Here is an 18314-nt window from a genome sequence, read left to right on the forward strand (position 1 = left end):
CCTAACTTTGAACCTAAGTTTTCTACTGAGCACGAAAGCCAATGTAGAGTAACTGAAGGTTGGTCTCAACCCGACCCAGTGAAGTTGCTTGTTTACTCTGACATTTGCATTGCGAGACACAGTTAAGCAGTTCACAGCTGTAGTCCATTATCACTGCTAATAACTCTGCTCGCTTGGCACTTATAATGATTTTTAAAACAACTATATAGTATTTTGAACATCAGTTTGAATCTCTTCACTGTTAAATTACTTCATAAAATGCATAAGAATAATTTATTCTAATATTACCACATCTGTCTTAGCTTTAGCGAAAGAAAGCCTGCTGCTCTAATGATATTATGGGGTTAGCAGCTCAAAGTGAACTCTTATTCTCTTTTTGAAAACATAATAAAAACTAAAGAGTCAGCGTCGAGAAACTTTAAAGCTAGATATTAGAAGCGTAGATATATAGATAGGAAGAAGTGTAGAAAATGGACAGAATGAGTAAAATAGAGAGAGCAGAGATAAGACTAAATGAAGGGATTTGGAGGATAGACCTAAAAAACAAAAATTATGAGAAGTAGTTGAGACACAGACAAACGTGGGGAATTGTTGGGCTGAATAAACGAGTCCACTTTTAAAAAGCGGTGATTACAGATGAGCTAGCCCCTGCCGGAAGATAAGTCTCCGTGCTGGTCACAGTGCTCTGGGCAGCGGCAGAGACAGTACTCTAATATTAATGGGTTGTTCTGCTCTCATCCTTCTGACCTTCTGCGTGCTGTCTGCTGCTCCCTAGATTACAAAAGACTGATTGGCATGGTAAGCTACTATCACTCCTGTAGGGATTAGGACTGAATGAGAAAAGTTAGCATGTGGGGTTTGGTTTGTGGTAAGCACGGCTGTACCTATTAATCACCAACAGGAAGAATGTCCAATTAATGGAACATTCTGTATTTGTATGCACATGCTAAAAGCTTGAATAATGCTTGCCAGGTCTTTCCTGTCCTTTGAAGCACATAAAAGCTTAAATATGCACACATTCAGAGAGCTATCAATGTAGTATCATCCACTGCATATGGTAAAATAGTATTATCCACTGTATATGGTATTCTTCGCCAAAATACGACTTTCATTAGGATGAAGAGTGTGTCCCCAAATATAATGCATTGGAGTACTCATTTGGCAGTTTTGCATCACTCACACCCATTTTCTGATATTTCTTATCATGCAAATCCATTTTCTACTGCTTGGTAAGGGGATTAGATTACCCCCTGTTTTGTTTTAGTGCTGCCCTTTCCATTGCATTGAGGGTGCACGCTGTGCATCTGTTTCTGGAGAGGTCATTGATCACCGTTTTTCATAGTTAAGAATTATAGGCAAAATGCATTGGAGGTCTTTTTCATTCTGTAAGGCTTGAGTTTTGTATTTGGTTTGTAAATAAGGCATTTGTCTCACAATCATTCATTAACAAAATTACAGACCGAACAGTCAGAAATGGCACTCTTTCCCATCATTGGGGATAAATTGCTTCTGAGTAAGTCAAAGGTTTTGCCTTTAGCTTGCTTCTGTAAAACTTCCACTATTAAAATGATTCAAGAATTTGTAGTTTTCTTATATGTTACTGCAGTTTGAAACAACACACATGAGAAGAAGGGGAGCAGGTGTTTGGTGGCTAGATGACCTGTGATGATATGTATTATTCTCAGGAAACAGATAATAGACTGTTAATGCAAGCTCACTAGTGCCTCACCAAACTGAGTTTGCTCATGGATATGTTTAACAAATAATGTAACCAAGAACATGAATAGGAAACTCTAAAAAACAAAACAAAACAAAATGTTTTTTATGTACCCCCAAACCTTACTTTCTTTCAACTTTTGTCTTTTAAACTCCCACATAATTTACTTAGGGACTACTAGATAGTAATGTTTACATTTTTGTGGTCAAGATCACTTTTGCAGTTTTTGTGTAAGTGTCATTGCTAGCTCTCTGAGAAACACTTACAATGAGCTCTAAACTCAAGAAGGGCCATGTTCCAGAAAAGGCCCTTCCTCTTTGCTCTTTGAAAGTAACCTGTATGACTTAGTATGAGGGCAAACCCATATCAGAATCATGAAGTTAGTTAGGAGTGGAGACTCTTTGACCTCTGGAAACTGTGGTTGGTTGGTGTGTATTCTATTGATTGAACTGTTGGAACTTTCAATTAAGAATACAGACTTGTAAATTTTTTTAAGAACAAAAATGTAGTCACTTGTTAAATATTGTCAGAGTTAACTTCTAGAGGATGGTCTAGTTTCTGGAGCAGTGCTCCTCATACTTCGCTGTGCGTGAGTCTCTAGCCTGTGTTTTTCGTGTGTGTGTGTGGTGATGCATGCACATGAGTTTGTTTGTATGTACCCATGACAGTTCATGCAGAAGCTTCAATAGCTGTCTGCCTTATTCTCCCTTGACATGGGGTCTCTGATCTGGAAGCTTGTCATTTTCAGGTAGCCTAGCTGAATGTTAAGTTCTCAGAACCTTCCTGCTGGGACAGTAAAGTGGCTCAGTGGATAAGGGCCTGTGCTGACTTTAGTTCCGTACTCAGAATCCAGCCACATGGTAGCAGGACAGACACACCTTATACAGGTTGTCCCATGACTTCTAAAAGCATGTCATGACATGTATTCTCCCAAACAAATAAATAAAGCAATTAAAAAATAATGCAAGTGTCCAGCCTGGTCTACAAGAGCTAGTTCCAAGGCAGCCTCCAAAGCCACAGAGAAACCCTGTCTTGAAAAACAAAAAACAAAAAAACCAAAAAATGCATGTCTTCTAGTTGTGGGGTTATAGGCATGTGTAGTCAAACCTGGATTTTTTAAAAGATGTTCATTTTTATGTTTGTGAATGTTTTGCCTACATGTATGTATGTGTGCCACATTCATGCAGCACCTGCAGAGGCCAGATGAGAATATTTGGGTTCCCTGGAATGAGAGTTTGAAATAGTTGTGCACTGTCATGTGGGTGCTGGGAACTGAACCCGGGTCCTCTGCAAGAGCAATGAATGCGCTTACCACTGAGCGACCTCTCTACCCCATGCCTGGCTTTTGCTGTGAGTGTCAGGGAACTCAGGTCCTTATGCCTGCACTGTAGGCAGTTTTGCCGCCTGGACCATCTCCACAATCCTTTAAGTTTCATGTTGAAAAATCTGAGCAGGGTTTTGTGACATCCTTCTGTGTGATGTGTGTGTTTCCATCTCCAGGTCACACTCAGCACAAAGATTCAGGACAACACTTTCAAATCAAACTTTCTGTGATAACTGAAATGATCTGTCTATGCAGAGTAGCTTGAGAGCTGCCTTGATATATATGAAACACTGAAGAATGAATACTTTTTAGATTTGCTTATTTTTATTTTAGGGTGTAGGTATTTTGCCTGCCTGTGTATCTGTGTACCGTGTGCACGCCTGGTGCCCATGCAGGTTCGAGGAGGGCTTTGAGTCATCTGAAACTGGAGTTACAGAAGGCTGAAGTCATCGTGGCGGTGCTAGGAATTGAAACCAGGTCCTCTAGAAAGAACAACAAGTGCTCTTACATGCTGAGCCACCTCTTCAACCCCTAAATTTGCAATTTTATGCAGTTACTTTACATGGTCAAATGCAGACATGGCTGTTACATTGAGCAACACAGGGTTTACTGAGTGGTGTGTGAGTTGTGAAATTTATGCTCAATGTTAACAGCCTGGCTAGCATCATGTCAAATTCTAGATGTGCTGCTGAAGTTTTCTCTATTGACCTTTACCACCCAGTAAACTCGTCTGCTGCAATATGTCAAGAAGGAGTAGCTGGCTTGTGAGCCCTGATGATAGGAGCCCTCTGACCTATGCTGCTCTTCTCCCAGTGTTTAACCTATACTTAGCGCACAAGAGAAGCTGGCTGAGTAGGTGAAGAATGAGCCTACTCTAAGTTGGGAAAGCTCTCTGCATTTCCAGCATTCTCTGCTCAAGCTGGCCTTTGGTTATCAGTAGTACATGTCCTGTTTTACGTGTGTTTAAGGGGGCTTTTTAAGAATTATTTTTTGCCTTGAGTTCTCCTAATTAACACCCTGTTGATTATATGCCACTCTGTATTTCACTTAGACAATATTAATGCCCACTTTGCTGGGCTCTCATGTTGTAAGGGATACAATGGCAAAGAACAGACCAAATCTTCTGTTTGGAGTTCATATTCTAATGGTGACAAAAAAAAAAAAAACAAGCAAGATTCTCTTCCTAAAATCCACTGGCCTCAGGTCCCAGGAAACAAGGGTGCAGAATTCATAATTGTGTACTCCCCGAAGGACCTGGGCTGGACATGACAGTCATGTTACCTGGAGAAGCTTAGGTTCTGTTTTTTCCTCAGAATCACTCAAGAGAGCTGCTTTTCTTTAGTCAAGCTTCAGTGACCAAGTCTGGTACAAGTGCCAAATGGTCCGTGGGTTGCTTTTCCTGGAACCATTTTGTCTTGAGTTTGCTAGCCAGAGTTGAAGAGCGTATTTCATATTCTGGTTCTCAAAGATCATTCTTAGGAAGGCGTAGTCTCTCTGCAGCTAGTCCCGTGGAACAGGCTCGTTTCCTCATGATTGAAACACATTGTGTTTCTATCCCATCATTTTATTACAGTCCTTTCCCTGTGTTGCAGAAACAGATGGCTACTTAATACAGAGTGCAGAGCAGTGCTAAAATTGATCTTGCTAACATTAAAATTATCCTCTTTCTTTTTCAGCATATTAAATCAAATTAAAAAGCCAGCAGGTTTGTAGATCACAGAAAAGTAACTTTACCAAATACCAGGGAACATAATTTTTTGAAAACTTTGCCAAATATACAAGTTAGTAGGGTAAGATTTCATATAGAAAAGACAACTTTTAGTGAAATAAAATTCCCTCCCAGTATAATATTTCAATGAGTGAAACTCTTTTCCTTCCATTTACTCCCCTCCTACAAATATTTTAGACTACATTTACATTCTTTTAAGAGGGAAAAAGAAATGCAGTTAAGCCAGGCACCTGCTAGTCCAATTTTATGAGTATGTGGTTTATATTTCAGTAAGTGCTAGAACTCTTCTTTTTAATACTTAGCAAATCAAATCCCCTTGTCAGATTTGGGCAGAACTAATTCAGTAAGGCTTTCTGCAGAAAGAAATGTTGATTGGGGTCTTATATTAGTATTAGACTGGGGTGTGGGGCACTTTAAGTCAGGGGTGATGAGGGCAGCAGTGGCTTTGATGGAAATATGTAGAAACTAGTTAGGTAAACTAGTTAGATGTAGGGAGAGGGGGATGAGAATAGATGTGGATAGTGCCTGAAGTAACACATCCCGGGAGGGATGGCAGCCCTTGTATCTTTGCTCCAAGCCAGCCCCTTCTGCACATGTTCTGCTTCAAGCCCTTACCTCTGCTTTTGCCCAAGCCTTTGGTTATCCTGAGTCTGTTTATGCCCATACTATTTCCCCTTGGACGTCCTTCACCTGTCACTCACATGTCCTTGTGACATGTCAAACACACATCATGTGGGACAGTGCTCTTTTGAATTCCCTGTGTTTCTTATGTGACAGGTTATTGATCTCAAGGTTTGCTGAGTGAACGAATGGATGTCAGAAACAGTGACAATGTTTTGAAAGGGAGCAGAAAAGCAAAACAAAGGGAAACCTTAAAGTAAAATAAAAATTTGTTCATTTTCTTTCTTTCCCTTTAGAAGTAATAATACTAGTATAATGCTTTCTAAAGGAATCACTTCCATGGGATAAATACAAAACTCCAGGATAAAGGTCAGGATTAAGACTTACAAAGTTTTGTTTGTTGTTAAAGGCAGTGGTGAGGAGAAATGTAAACAACCAAAAGAAGCAGCTCCTGCAGTGTCACAACAAAGGGGTCCTTCATTTGCAGGGAAAGACCTGCTGGTCCTGTGACATGTCCTCTGAAGGAGTGTATGGTACCCAGAGAAGTTGTTTGTATGCAGAAACCACTACAAGTAGACGAATGTTTGTTTTCTGTTGCTTTTGTTAACTTTACTGCTATGAAAAACAGTGACCTCACTGCTTAGTGGCGTCTGAATCTTTCCCACAGATTTATCCCTGTGAAGCTGAAGACAGTCAATGTACTATACTGTTTGCACACTTGAGCTCCTTAGCCCCTTATTTGTCCTTGACTGTCTGTGCTAGTCTTTACTTACTAAAAAGTAAATGAAACTTACTGAACTAGTTCTTTCTAGAAAATAAGCGTAGGCCAGGAGAGCTTTTGGAGTAGTAAATCCTGCTAGGAGTCCTGCAGGGTTTCTCCTAACTTTCTCATTTCTTTGATCTCTTTGCTTGGACCAGTTGCCAAGTTGTGTCAAGTGTCACAAGCATTTCCTATACTTGATGTATTTCCTTTTTCTTCTGAACGACATTTCAATAAAACTGCTGCAGTGACAGACTTACCGTATCTTTTTGAGAGCCCGTTTCTCTCTTTTTTTTTTTTTTTTTTTTTTGTTGTTACTTTCCTGGGCCAGTGGTTATTTTCATGCTTATTTTATGGATGGAAAACTAAGCTATCAGGACAAAGTGGGCTCCCAGATGATGTCAGTCAACACGTTTTTGTTCTTCTGAATGAGATTCACTGTGGTGGATTTTGGTATGCATATGGTTTCATTTCCACTGTGGTAGAGTTTCTTAAAATATGTCATGGTTGGTTAGATATTGTAACTGTTTGGAGTCTAGAGAAATGGCTCACTGGTTTCAAACCCCTCTGTTCCTCTAGAGGAACTTTGCGGGTGTCAATGCTGGGTGGCTCCTAACTGCAGCCCCGCCTCCCAGGGGATGGAGGCGTTCATGCAGATATAGCAGGTACTCAGGCAGACATGTGCACACATATACACATAAATAAAAACAGCACATCTGTAAAAATTGCAGCTGTTTGAACCTTAAAATGTGTGTTAACGTTATGCTTCTGATTTCATGTCTGTGAACAGCTAAGGTTCTGTTGGTATTTCCAGTGAGGGAAATGCCTCCCTCCCCCATCCTCCCTCTCTCCTCCCTCCCTCCCTCTCTCCCTTCCCCCTTCCTCCCTTCCTTCTTTCCTATAGTTGGTTATCAAAGGAAGATTTACTTTAAGGTAGTGAAATGGAGTTAGATCTGGAAGGGTAAAAATAGTGTGATCATTTGAGATGAAAGGAAGTATGTCAAGTAAGAAAAGGTACTGAACAAAGGCAAAGGACAGTAAGTTCAGAATGTCCTTGTGTATGTCAGAAGCAAACCCTTTCCAAGGATTGAACCTTCAGTTTAGAAGCAGTGACCTAACATTGGAAGGGGAGTTGAGAGAGACCATGAGAGAAAGATTGGTTGAGACTGGGAAGATGCAAACCTCTCTATTCATGGATAGCGTTTTATGTAGAAAACCTCAAGAAATGTATAAAATACTATGAGATCTAAAACACAAGCTTAGCAAAGCAGTTGAGTGTAGGTGTAATAAATAGCACCCCAGAGAACTTCAATGCAGGAGGAATGCAAAGTGGAAATGAGTTTTCAGAAATCCACTCAATATTGTCACTGAGTATAAATCCACTCAGTATAAGAATAAAATAAACTTAATAAGATAATTAAAAACTTGTGCATAGCCTGTTCAAGGCTAAGCAATCAACTGTCACTTCTCAGCACCTTGAGCAGCCAAGCGCCATTCATTTCTCGTCATGGCAGACAGAGGGTTCTCTTGATTAGGGCAGGGGGTGGCATTTGACCTTGGGTTTAAACAGAAACACTTAGAGTCAGGCACCTGCTAAAGGGTCAATACATTTCCAAGGGGAAGGGATTCCAATTGTTCAGCTGTCTTCCTTTTCAAAGCCAAGGTTTGAAAAGTTGCTTCCTTTCAGAGTTAGGAAAGTATGTCTTATTAGTTCCATCAGGAGAACTTGTAAGTACTTCAAGGGTGTGTCCAAGATTGTATAATATTTTATTCAAATTTAATGTTGAAAGTATATTTCAAAGTGTTCAAAGCACAGTGCAAAACAATATAGATGCTCAGATATACTATTACTATTTACCAAATTTTAGTATGTGGTGAATATCTTCGGTATAGTAACACATGCTTTCAAGATACCCCATTTTGTTGATGTCTCTCCAGCCGTGTCTGTCATCCAACTTGTGTGTGTGTAGTCAGACATTTATTACCTGTCTTGCTGAAGAGCAAGCCTATGGCTCTATAGTGGCTTGTAAACAATGAAAGTTCTCTTTCATAAAATGGAAGTTAGTATGCCATAGATGAGAATTTTCCTGACTTAGTAAAAAAAAACATGTTCAAAGGGAGGTTAGCTACTGACCTAAGTTATTATCCCTAAAAACTTTCATTAAAATTGTTTAATGAAATATTTCCCAATTCTCGTGTCTCACTGACTGGTATTGGGTCTCATTTGAATAGGAAAATGTATATTTGATTGCTTATAACAAATATCAATTAAATATTGTTTCTTTTGCTTTATATACTGGAATTCATTGCATGATGTAAGTAAATTTTATGGAGTTGCCAACCTTATATGTGAACTCTCAAAATGTTGCACTCATGAACTAGAATGGTGGTCACCAGGCTGGGGACAGGGTTGCACTGGGAAGATGTCCATTGGAACAGAGGCTAGAATGGTGATCACCAGGCTGGGAACAAGGTGGTGATTGGGAAGATGCCATCAGTGGACACACAATTTCAGTTAGAAGTCAATTCAAGAAATCTGTTTTACAACATAGTGACTATACTTAATAATGACTACTTGAAATTACTGGAAGAATAGATTTTAAGTATTTTTAACATTAAAAATATATATTCCAAGTATTGAGGTAATTAACATATGCTTCTTAGATTAATTTAGTCATCCCGCAGTGATATAGATGTGCATCAAATTACCTTCAAAATATGTGTAAATTTTATGTATCAATTAAGAAAATAAATAAATGCAAAATAATTACATACAGTTGAAATCTTAGAAACCTTTCTGAACATTGTGTTTCCTCTTACATTTTGACTTCACTGTCACTCTTCAGGGAAGTTTTAAAAATGCCTTCCTCCCTACTATATGACAGGAAGAACAGACTTCCAACTGGAAAATATTTCCCGACTTTAAGTAAAGCTTGTCTTTCCTGAGGTCCAGTCTCAGATTTCATGGTACCTTTGTAAGGCAGCTTGGTGTTATAATCCACATCAATATTTATTATTTCACCAGTGGTATTTGGATAGTGATACCATAATTTTAATATTTGTACATATGAAGGAACTGAGTTACCAGAGTCCCATTTCTGGGATTTCTTGGGCATCGGGGTTAATATGATGTAAGTCGTTAGACTGCCTTCTCCTATATAGGAACTTCTGTGGTGGCGTATATGTAGGCTGCATAGAGGGGCCACTGCAAGGCTGGAGGAGGTGTGTGTTACAGGGTGGGGTGGAAGGAAATAGTAAGCAAATCTTATTGAGAACCTAGCATGTCTGGGTTTTCTTTTTTTTTTTCATGAATGCTATTTATTTATTTATTTATTTATTTTTATTTTCCAGTTTAAATTTAGATAAGAAACGAGGTTGCTTCACAAGTCAGTTCAAGGTCCCTCTCCCATTCCCTCCCCTCCTCCTATGCCCTCCCCCCACAACCCCCCCCGTTATCCCCTCATTCCCCCTGGGAGGGTGAGGCCCTCCATGGGGGTGTCCATAGTCTGTCATTTCATATAGGGCAGGGCCTAGACCCTTCCCCAAGAGTTCAGGGTGAGAGTGCACCTCACATTGTTCTATGGGAGTCCAAAGTCCGTGTGTATACTTGGGATGGGTACTGATCTGCTGCCCAAGGCTCAATAGGTTCCCTAGGCCTCCTCACTGACACCCAAATTCAGGGGGTATTGATCAGTCCCATGCTGGATTCCCAGGCTGATGCCTGGGATTCAAGAGTTAACCTTTGTCTGGTCAGCTGTTTCGGGGGGCTGAACCAGCCCAGTCTTAATCCCTTTGATCATCAGTCCTCCCTCTCTGTTACTGGCTTTCTTGAGTTCAGCTCAGTACTTAACCAGCCACTAAATGAAGTTTCTGTTTCCCAGACTCTCTGGCCATAGGATTGTAGGCTGGCACTCCCCAGATCTATGTCTAAAATCCATATATGAGAGAGTACATGCCATGTTTCTCTTTTTGTGACTGGGTTACCTCACTCAGGATGGTTTCTTCTAGTGTCATCCATTTGCCTGCGAATCTCATGATTCCATTATTTTTTTCTGCTGAATAGTACTCCATTGTGTAGATGTACCACATTTTCTCTATCCACTCTTCGGGTGAGGGACATCTAGGTTGCTTCCAAGTTCTGGCTATTACAAATAAAGCTGCTATGAACATAGTGGAACAGACATCTTTGTTGTATGAATGGGCATCTTTTGGATATATGCCTAAGAGTGGAGTTGCTGGGTCTTGTGGTAGGTTTATTCCCATTTTTCTGAAGAATCTCCATACTGATTTCCAAAGTGGCTGAACCAGTTGGCACTCCCACCAGCAATGGAGGAGTGTTCCCCTTTCACCACATCCTCTCCAGCATAAATTGTCATTGGTGTTTTTGATTTTAGCCATTCTGACAGGAGTGAGATGGTATCTCAGAGTTGTTTTGATTTGCATTTCCCGGATGGCTAAGGATGTTGAGCACTTTCTCAAGTGCCTCTCAGCCATTTTAGACTCCTCTATTGAAAACTCTCTATTTAGTTCTGCAGCCCACTTTTTAATAGGGTCCTTTGATGTTTTGGAGACTTGCTTCTTGAGTTCTTTGTAAATTTTGGAGATCAACCCTCTGTCAGATGTGGGATTAGTGAATATTTTTTCCCATTCTGTGGGCTGCCTTTTTGTCTTGCTGACTGTGTTTTTCTTAATGCACAGTAGATCCCAGTGTCATGGTTCCGTTCTGTTCCACTCTTAGGTGATCATGGAGGAAGCACTTTACTCCCACCGACTGTCACAAATGAATTTCCAGAATATGGGACCATGGAAGAAGGAGGAGAAGGCCTAAGAGCCTCTCTAGACTTTGATGCAAAGTCTCTGCCATGCCGGCCGCTAGAGCAGCAGGCCGTCCACCTTCTTGCTGGACAAGACTCTACGCTCAGCAGTGTCACAGAAGGACCAAATGATGCCTCTCAGTGTCACCCTCAGGGACAAAGTTTACAACCCATTGACTCTTTAATTTCTGCTCTGAAAGCTACAGAAGCCAGAATAGCTTCAGGAACATTTCAGGCTACAAAGGTACTGAAGGAAGATGCTAATTTCTCAGTTCAGCAGGTGAATGAAGAGCTGAGTACTGCCGGTCACAAGCCACAGAGAACCCATAGAACATTCCCTGTTGGCAGAAAGTCACCAGACTTACCTCCTTCAGTGGAAGTACCGACAGATGGAAATTTTTCTTTGAACATTCAGGAGGATCTGACTGCACTCTTACCTGAAGAAGCTCAGACAGAACTGTCCCAGATAGCTAATTACAGGGGACAAGGGCCTCTCTGTGTGCAGGAGCCAGCATGTCCTGTGTCATCACTGGGGACCTCAACAGGGAGCCATAACCCTGTTGACAGAGCTGGTGTCTTGAAAGATCAGAGGTCTGACCTTGGAAGAGAGCACCCTAGAGGATGTGATTCGGGTGTCTTCATGGGGCGGCAAGGCCGGATCAAACATGTCGAGTTTCAAGGAGTAGAGATATTGTGGACAGGAGACAAAGCAGAGACCCAGTATCCTGTAGATGTTGAGACATCACCAGAAAGGACAGCCTCTCCTGTCAGCAAGGGGTTTGCCAAAGGACCAAGCCGTCACAGCTCAGCTGCTGGTTTGTGCAGCAATTCTGTTAATTTAACTGGGAGTGTTTCGGATGAAACCTGGAAAGTTCCTTCAGTGAAGCCTGGCACGAACTTGGGGACATTGTCCCCTGTGCCTCTTGGTGAGAGTGGAGAGGATGAAGTCTTCCTGAGGGAAAGCAAAGAACACCTCGAAGAAAACCTTGATCTACAGGGAGATAAAGAAAGGTGAGCTCTAGAGCTGTCATGCTATTTGTGATGCCTGGAATGTGTTGTAGGTAATTGCTGTCCTGGCTGATGTGGGAGCTCTTCACACAGGTCCAGTTTGCTTTACAAGGTTTATTCCATTTACCTAGAGTCAGCTGTGATGTTCAAAATATTGAATGGAGACTTCTAGAAATAAATAATTCATGTTTTACATAAGTTTCATTACAGTGTATTATTACAGTTGTTCCATTTGTTATGATTACTAAATCTCTTACTGTGGCTAATGTGCAGTAACGTTCTCATAGGTATAGAAATGACATATTTAGGAATCATTATAGTTTTTGGTTTAATACCAATGGCGATTTATCCCTGTGCATAAATGGGAGGGCTGCCATACTTATTGTTCATATTGTCACAGAATGGAAGAGAAATTACTGTAATCTAGGCTTTTCTTTTCTTTTCTTTTTGGTTTTTCGAGACAGGGTTTCTCCGTGTAGCTTTAGAGCCTATCCTGGAACTTGCTCTGTAGACCAGACTGGCCTCAGACTCACAGAGATCCTCCTGCCTCTGCCTCCTGAGTGCTGGGATTAAAGGCGTGCACCACCACTGCCCGGCTAGGCTCTTCTTAGATTACAGTTTCTAAGAGAAAAGTCTTCATGTAATACAGCTGTCTTTTAGACAAGGATCAGGGGAGCAAGGCTAAAGAGACTGCAGTAAGCCAACCTTGCAAATGTGTTTTCAACATGAAAGACTAAAGCCTTCTGACTTGTCCTGTGTAGTCAGCACAGCCCATCTGTGGCTTTCCTGTGAGTGCAAACGGTGCATGCATCCAGCCTATAGTGCAGCCTGTTTTCCTATAGGACATAGAGGTTTGGGCATTTCTCTTGGACTTGAAAGGACATCTCAGAAGGTCAGAGGTACACTAGACTACAATTCACTTGTTCCATGATATTCACACATGAGTATCAGTGTTTCTCAACCTGTGGGTTATGACCCGTTTGGGTGTTGAATGACCCTTTTACAAGGGTTACCTAAAACCATTGGAAAATATAGACATTTACATTATGATTTCATTACAGTAGAAAAATACCTATGGAAATAATTTTATGACTGGAGGGGTCACCACAATTTGAGAAAGTATATTAAGGGGTTACAGCATTAGGAAGGTTGAGAACCACTAGTTTATATGCTAAAAATATGTCAAGACTAAAGGAGTGTGTGTGTGTGTGTGTGTGTCTGTGTATGTGTTTGTGTGTATTTGTGTGTATGTCTTCCTCTGCCAATTGACACATTTAAGATGATGTTTCATTTGGGTGACTATCAGAATCACAAAATCCCTAGACTTTTTTCAAAAGTAGCCTTAATATATGGCTCTTGTCTTTATATCACTCTGAAGTGTGCACTTTTACTGCTATTCAGACTAGTAATTCATTGCTTCTGCCCTCCCCCCTTTTTTTTCTAGAAATGCTTTCAAGTTGCTTGTTGTGTCCCTGTCCTGTTAGTTGCTGGACATAAAAGAGTGGGGAAAATACCTGAGATCCTGGTCTGTGGACTTCAGTGCTAAATATACAAATTGACCACAAAGACACTAACTAGGGCCTGTGAAGGGAAGAACAGAGATCTACTGGAGAGATAAACTTGAATGGAAAGAAAGACGCTAATCAGGTGGCAGCTTGGATAAAAATCTTTCTGTAAACACGTTAATTAAGTGAGACCTGAGAACTGAGACAGCAGGCCAGACAGAAAATGAGGAATGAGGTCTGTACAGGATCTTTGTTTTCATTCAAAAGCAGTGAAAAAGCTGTAAGAGGTGTCAGCCCAGAAATTATTTGGTACCCAGTGGGATGACTGTAGGTTAATACCAACAAAGGCAGTCATACCATTGAGTGCGGGTTTTGGTAATACCTAGGAACCATTTATGAGACATTTAATAGATATTTCTTATTTCTTCTTTATTTGCTAGTCACGGGAACCACAGGTGCAGAGAGGTCAAGTAAAGTCACCTAAAATTATATAGCAAGTAGGCAACACTGTGGGAAATCAGACCCATGTTTTCTTTTGACTTACTTCTCTGACCACTGACTTACCTAAGTTGTCTGAATGTTCATCTTAATGTCTGAAGACCATGCTGGATATTAATTCTTAACATCTGTACACCATTGATGCCCCTGTCCTTCATATTCATATCTAACTCATATCTAGCTTTTTATGATTTGTCATGTCTACCAGCTTTTTGAAAAATTCCTTTTTAAAGATAATTGTTCCCCTCTTCTCTTTCCCTTTTCCAAACCCTCCCATATACCCTTCTGCACTCTCCTTGAAATTCGGTCTCTGGTTTTTAAATTAATTGTTGTTAAATGCATATATATGTTACATACATGTATGAAATAGACATATATTTTCCTAAATATATAATTACAGCCTGCTCAGTCTGTACAGTGTTACTTGCATGCATGTCTTCAGGGTTGACTGTATGGTATTGGATAGCTCATTGGTAGGAATGTCAAGCTCCACACATAAAATCTCACTAACCTGACTGTGTAACCATGAGCTGTACAAGGACAGCATGTGACAGGAGCAGGGGTGGAAAAGCCCAGGAGACCTTAGCCGTGCCCAAAGGACTGAAGGCAGCTGAGGGATACTGAGATCCAGACAAATAGTCCTCTCCAGGGAAGAGCTCAGTTGTTGTTAGCCTTTTAGAAGTTTACTTAGTACTACCCCCTGGGAACCTGAAGTCTCTGCAGTTCTACTTTCTGTCAGCAGAGGGTAGCCGCTGGATTCTCACCAGAGAGCATCTGGTCTCACTTAGATCAGGAAGTATTAATAGCCAGTGAGAGTTCAGTGCATTTTTACTGATCGTTTACAGTATCAAGTTTACATGATGTTTTATGTGCTTCCCTTTATGATTAATGATGATAGTTGTATAATCTGGATATAGCTGGTTGAAAAGAAAATGTGATTTTTTTTCAAATATGCATTATTAGAAGATATAGGAAACTAGTCTGGAACTTCACTAAACTGTTATAGGTTAGTGACATGTGTATTAAGAATATTTTAACCTTGGGTTGGAGATTTAGCTTAGTAGTTAAGAGCACTTGTTGTTCTTGCAGAGAACCTGGGTTCAATTCCCAGTGCTCACAAAGGGGCTTACAACTCCAGGTTCAGGGGATCTGATGCCCCCTTCTAATTTCTGTGGGCTCCAGGAATACCTGTGCACACACAAACATTCAGGCAAAGCACTCACATGCACAAAATAATCTAGAGAGAATATTTTCACCTAAACAGGCTTCATATCTTTCTTTCCAAATACACTATTAAGCTGTAAGTTTGTGGATGTAACACTGGATTATATCCAGTGGATTAATACTGCACTACCTTTTTTTAAAATATGGTTGGTTGAAGGCAGGAAATTGAAAAGAAAAAGTGAACTCAAATATTGAAAAACGTTCTCTTTCACTCATTTTCCAGGATTCTCAAACAGGAGGAGCCCCTGCGGGGAGGAGATGATGATATTCTTGGGACTGGATACACGGAGGACTCCACAGATGTGTACAGCAGCCAGTTTGAAACCATTTTGGACAACACGTCCCTATACTACAGTGCAGAGTCATTGGAGACTCTGTACTCAGAACCTGATAGCTACTTTAGCTTTGAGATGCCGCTGACTCCCATGATCCAACAGCGCATCAGAGAAGGTGGTCAGTTCTTGGAGAGGACCTCTGTGGGAGGACACCAGGATGTCCTGAGTGTGTCAGCAGATGGTGGGATAGTGATGGGCTACTCTACGGGGATCACCAATGGACTGCATGACTCTGCCTCCTCGATCTACTCGAAAGGGCCTCAAGAGATGGCCTTCTGGGGAAGGTAGCACTAACATTCTCGTTCATTTCATTTGTGTGTGTGTGTGGGGGAAGTAATCTATCTTTGGGAAATCCAAGTGGAGGGTATGTTTTAAGTGGATTTGGGCAGTTTCAGTGGATGTAAGCAAATTGTGTGAGTACATGGAAGTTTGGGATTCAAACACTCAGTGGTTTGTCAAGTTGGCAAGCTGCGGGCCCTTCCTGAGCTACTATATGTGAATGGATACTGAGCCAATAGTTGTAGTGAGTAGGAGTTAGCTCTGATGCTGCAGCACTAGTTGTAGTGATTAGGAGTTAGCTCTGTAGATAGTGGCCGGTGCTCTAGAAAGAGCCTTTAGTCTCACACTGGCATGGCATTTACTCCCTCTGTTATAACACTGACATCCATCTTCAGTTAAAATGATGGCTTAGGTATGGTACAGGTTCCATACTAGTCATCTGGCATTATGAATCTACTTAGGGATGTCCATCATCTCACCTACTATTGCATGTCTTCTTATTTCCTCTGTCTGTTATTTAGCATCTCTGTCAGCAGGAAGGGAAGGCTAAACCTTCTAAGTTTTATGAATTTAGTTTTGAAATGTGTTTTCTATATTTGTATCTGGAGATGGTGATGTAGGGAAGGGTAAATGAGGACGAGTATTTTAAAGGTATGTGAAAAACGTCAGTGCCTTTTCTCTTAGAGATTTTGTGCAGGTTTCTAGTAAAGCTGTCTTCCTACAGTCTGCCTTGTGTTGAAAGCATGGTCTTATGGTCCTTTGGAGGGACACACTCAGAGAAGGCACCTTTCAATATTGTCCTTGTGTTTCCCGGTGAAGCAGGGAGTGCTTGAGTTGGGTCATGGTGAGAAAATGGATCAGTAGTGCAGTTGTGTCTCCCCGTGAAACGGGGAGTGATTGACTTGGGAATGTACACAAGACCTCAAAAGCACAAGGCTTTGGTCTGGTATGTTTATTCATTCTGAAACCTGGTTTAATTTTGTTTTCAAATTAGGGATTATGATACGCAGCACCCTGAATAGCTATGAGTATTAAAGGGTTAATACAGCAGAAAGCACCTAGCACGGGATCTAGCTGCCAAGTGTAGACTTTCTGTATCATGAAGAGCGGTGTCTCTAAGAGGGGCACCTCTGAGAGAAGGATGTCTCCGGGGATGTGCCACTGAGAGAAGGGTGCCCCCAAAGAAAGGAGATTTTTGAGTGCAAGCATTCCTGGAAGAGGAGTGAGCCGTGAGCAGAGTGGTCCTCAAGTGTTTCTGGCCATGTCGTTTGGGAGAGAAGTGACCATATCCCAATGTCATCATCTCTTATGAGTGTAAATTTTGATAAGATGCTGTGGAACATGTATGTAAAATTCACTCTATCTCCAACCTAACTTTCTGGGGCATATGGAAGTTGTGTATATTGTAGACAAAATCAGGTCAAGAGCTAAGGTGGTTCGGCCTGTGCCCTCTACCACAGAAGCCACAGGAAAGGTGTCCCTGAAAGGTAACAGATTACGGCTCATGGGCAGCACAGAAAAGGTGAATGAAAGGCTTATTCATGTGTAACCTCTGTACCTCAACACGACACGGAAGACATAGCAATCTCTTGGCAGCATAGGCACTGTCTTAATTAGGGATACTATTGCAGTGATGAAACACCATGACTAAAAGCAACTTGGGGGATTTCACTCACTGTTCCACGTTAAGAGTTTGTCACCAAAAGCAAAGGGAGGGGCTAAAGCAAGGCAGGAACCTGGAGGCAGGAGCTAATGAAGAGGTCATGGAGGGTGCTCTTTACTGGCTTGCTCCCCATGGCGTGCTCAGCCTGCTTTCTTACAGAACCCAGGACCACCAGCCCAGGGGTGGTACCACCCACAATCACTACTTAAGAAAATGCCCTACTGCCTGATCTTATTTTATCAGCTGAGGTTCCCTCCTTTCAGAGAACTCTAGCTTGTGTCGAGTAGACATAAAATTAGCAAGCACAGGCCACAATCTTTAGTACAGTCAGAGTTAGGTACTTAGAATACTGGCATAGCTCATTGTGTTTTACCATGTCACATTAGATGATGGTATCTGTTGGGGTGAGGCAAAATCTCAGCTGTGTCACCTGCCTAGCGCAAAAAGACCAAATCCTCATGCAGAAATGAATTAACTTGAGGAGATTCCTCCTGCAGGATCCTGACAAGGTCATCCATCCCTCCCTTCTGTGTGCACTGCCATGGCTAGGGCAGACCAGCTTGATGGGGCACTTTCTTTAGTGTTCTTTGAGAGTTGGCTCAAGGTAGTTATAGGTAGACAAAGTTTTTACAACTTCAAAGGGACCTTATAAAACATTATTTATAATAACAACAAATCGCTGTCCTAGTTTGGCTGGGAATTACCCAAAGCCAAATTTGGTAGTGACAGATCCTGTACCTGATTTCAAGCTGTTTAATTCCCAGAAGAGTGTTTTCACTGTCCTGTACTTCCAGGGTATTTTTTGTAATTATTATTTTTCTATAACAATTATTTCTT

General features: G+C 41.2%; 1 protein-coding gene across 3 annotated transcripts in view; it reads left to right on the forward strand.

The window, feature by feature from the left end:
- Psd3 (pleckstrin and Sec7 domain containing 3) overlaps window positions 1-18314 on the forward strand; it is a 435804-nt gene that overhangs the window by 145669 nt on the left and 271821 nt on the right. For all 3 annotated transcript variants that reach the window (XM_040742209.1, XM_040742210.1, XM_040742211.1), the window contains 2 exons: window positions 10890-11976; window positions 15424-15819. In XM_040742209.1, the coding sequence (XP_040598143.1) occupies window positions 10890-11976; window positions 15424-15819 (1483 nt within the window). The remainder of the gene's footprint in view (window positions 1-10889; window positions 11977-15423; window positions 15820-18314) is intronic.

Source organism: Mesocricetus auratus, unplaced genomic scaffold (genome assembly GCF_017639785.1).
Source record: "Mesocricetus auratus isolate SY011 unplaced genomic scaffold, BCM_Maur_2.0 Super-Scaffold_6731, whole genome shotgun sequence".
Lineage (NCBI taxonomy): Eukaryota > Metazoa > Chordata > Mammalia > Rodentia > Cricetidae > Mesocricetus > Mesocricetus auratus.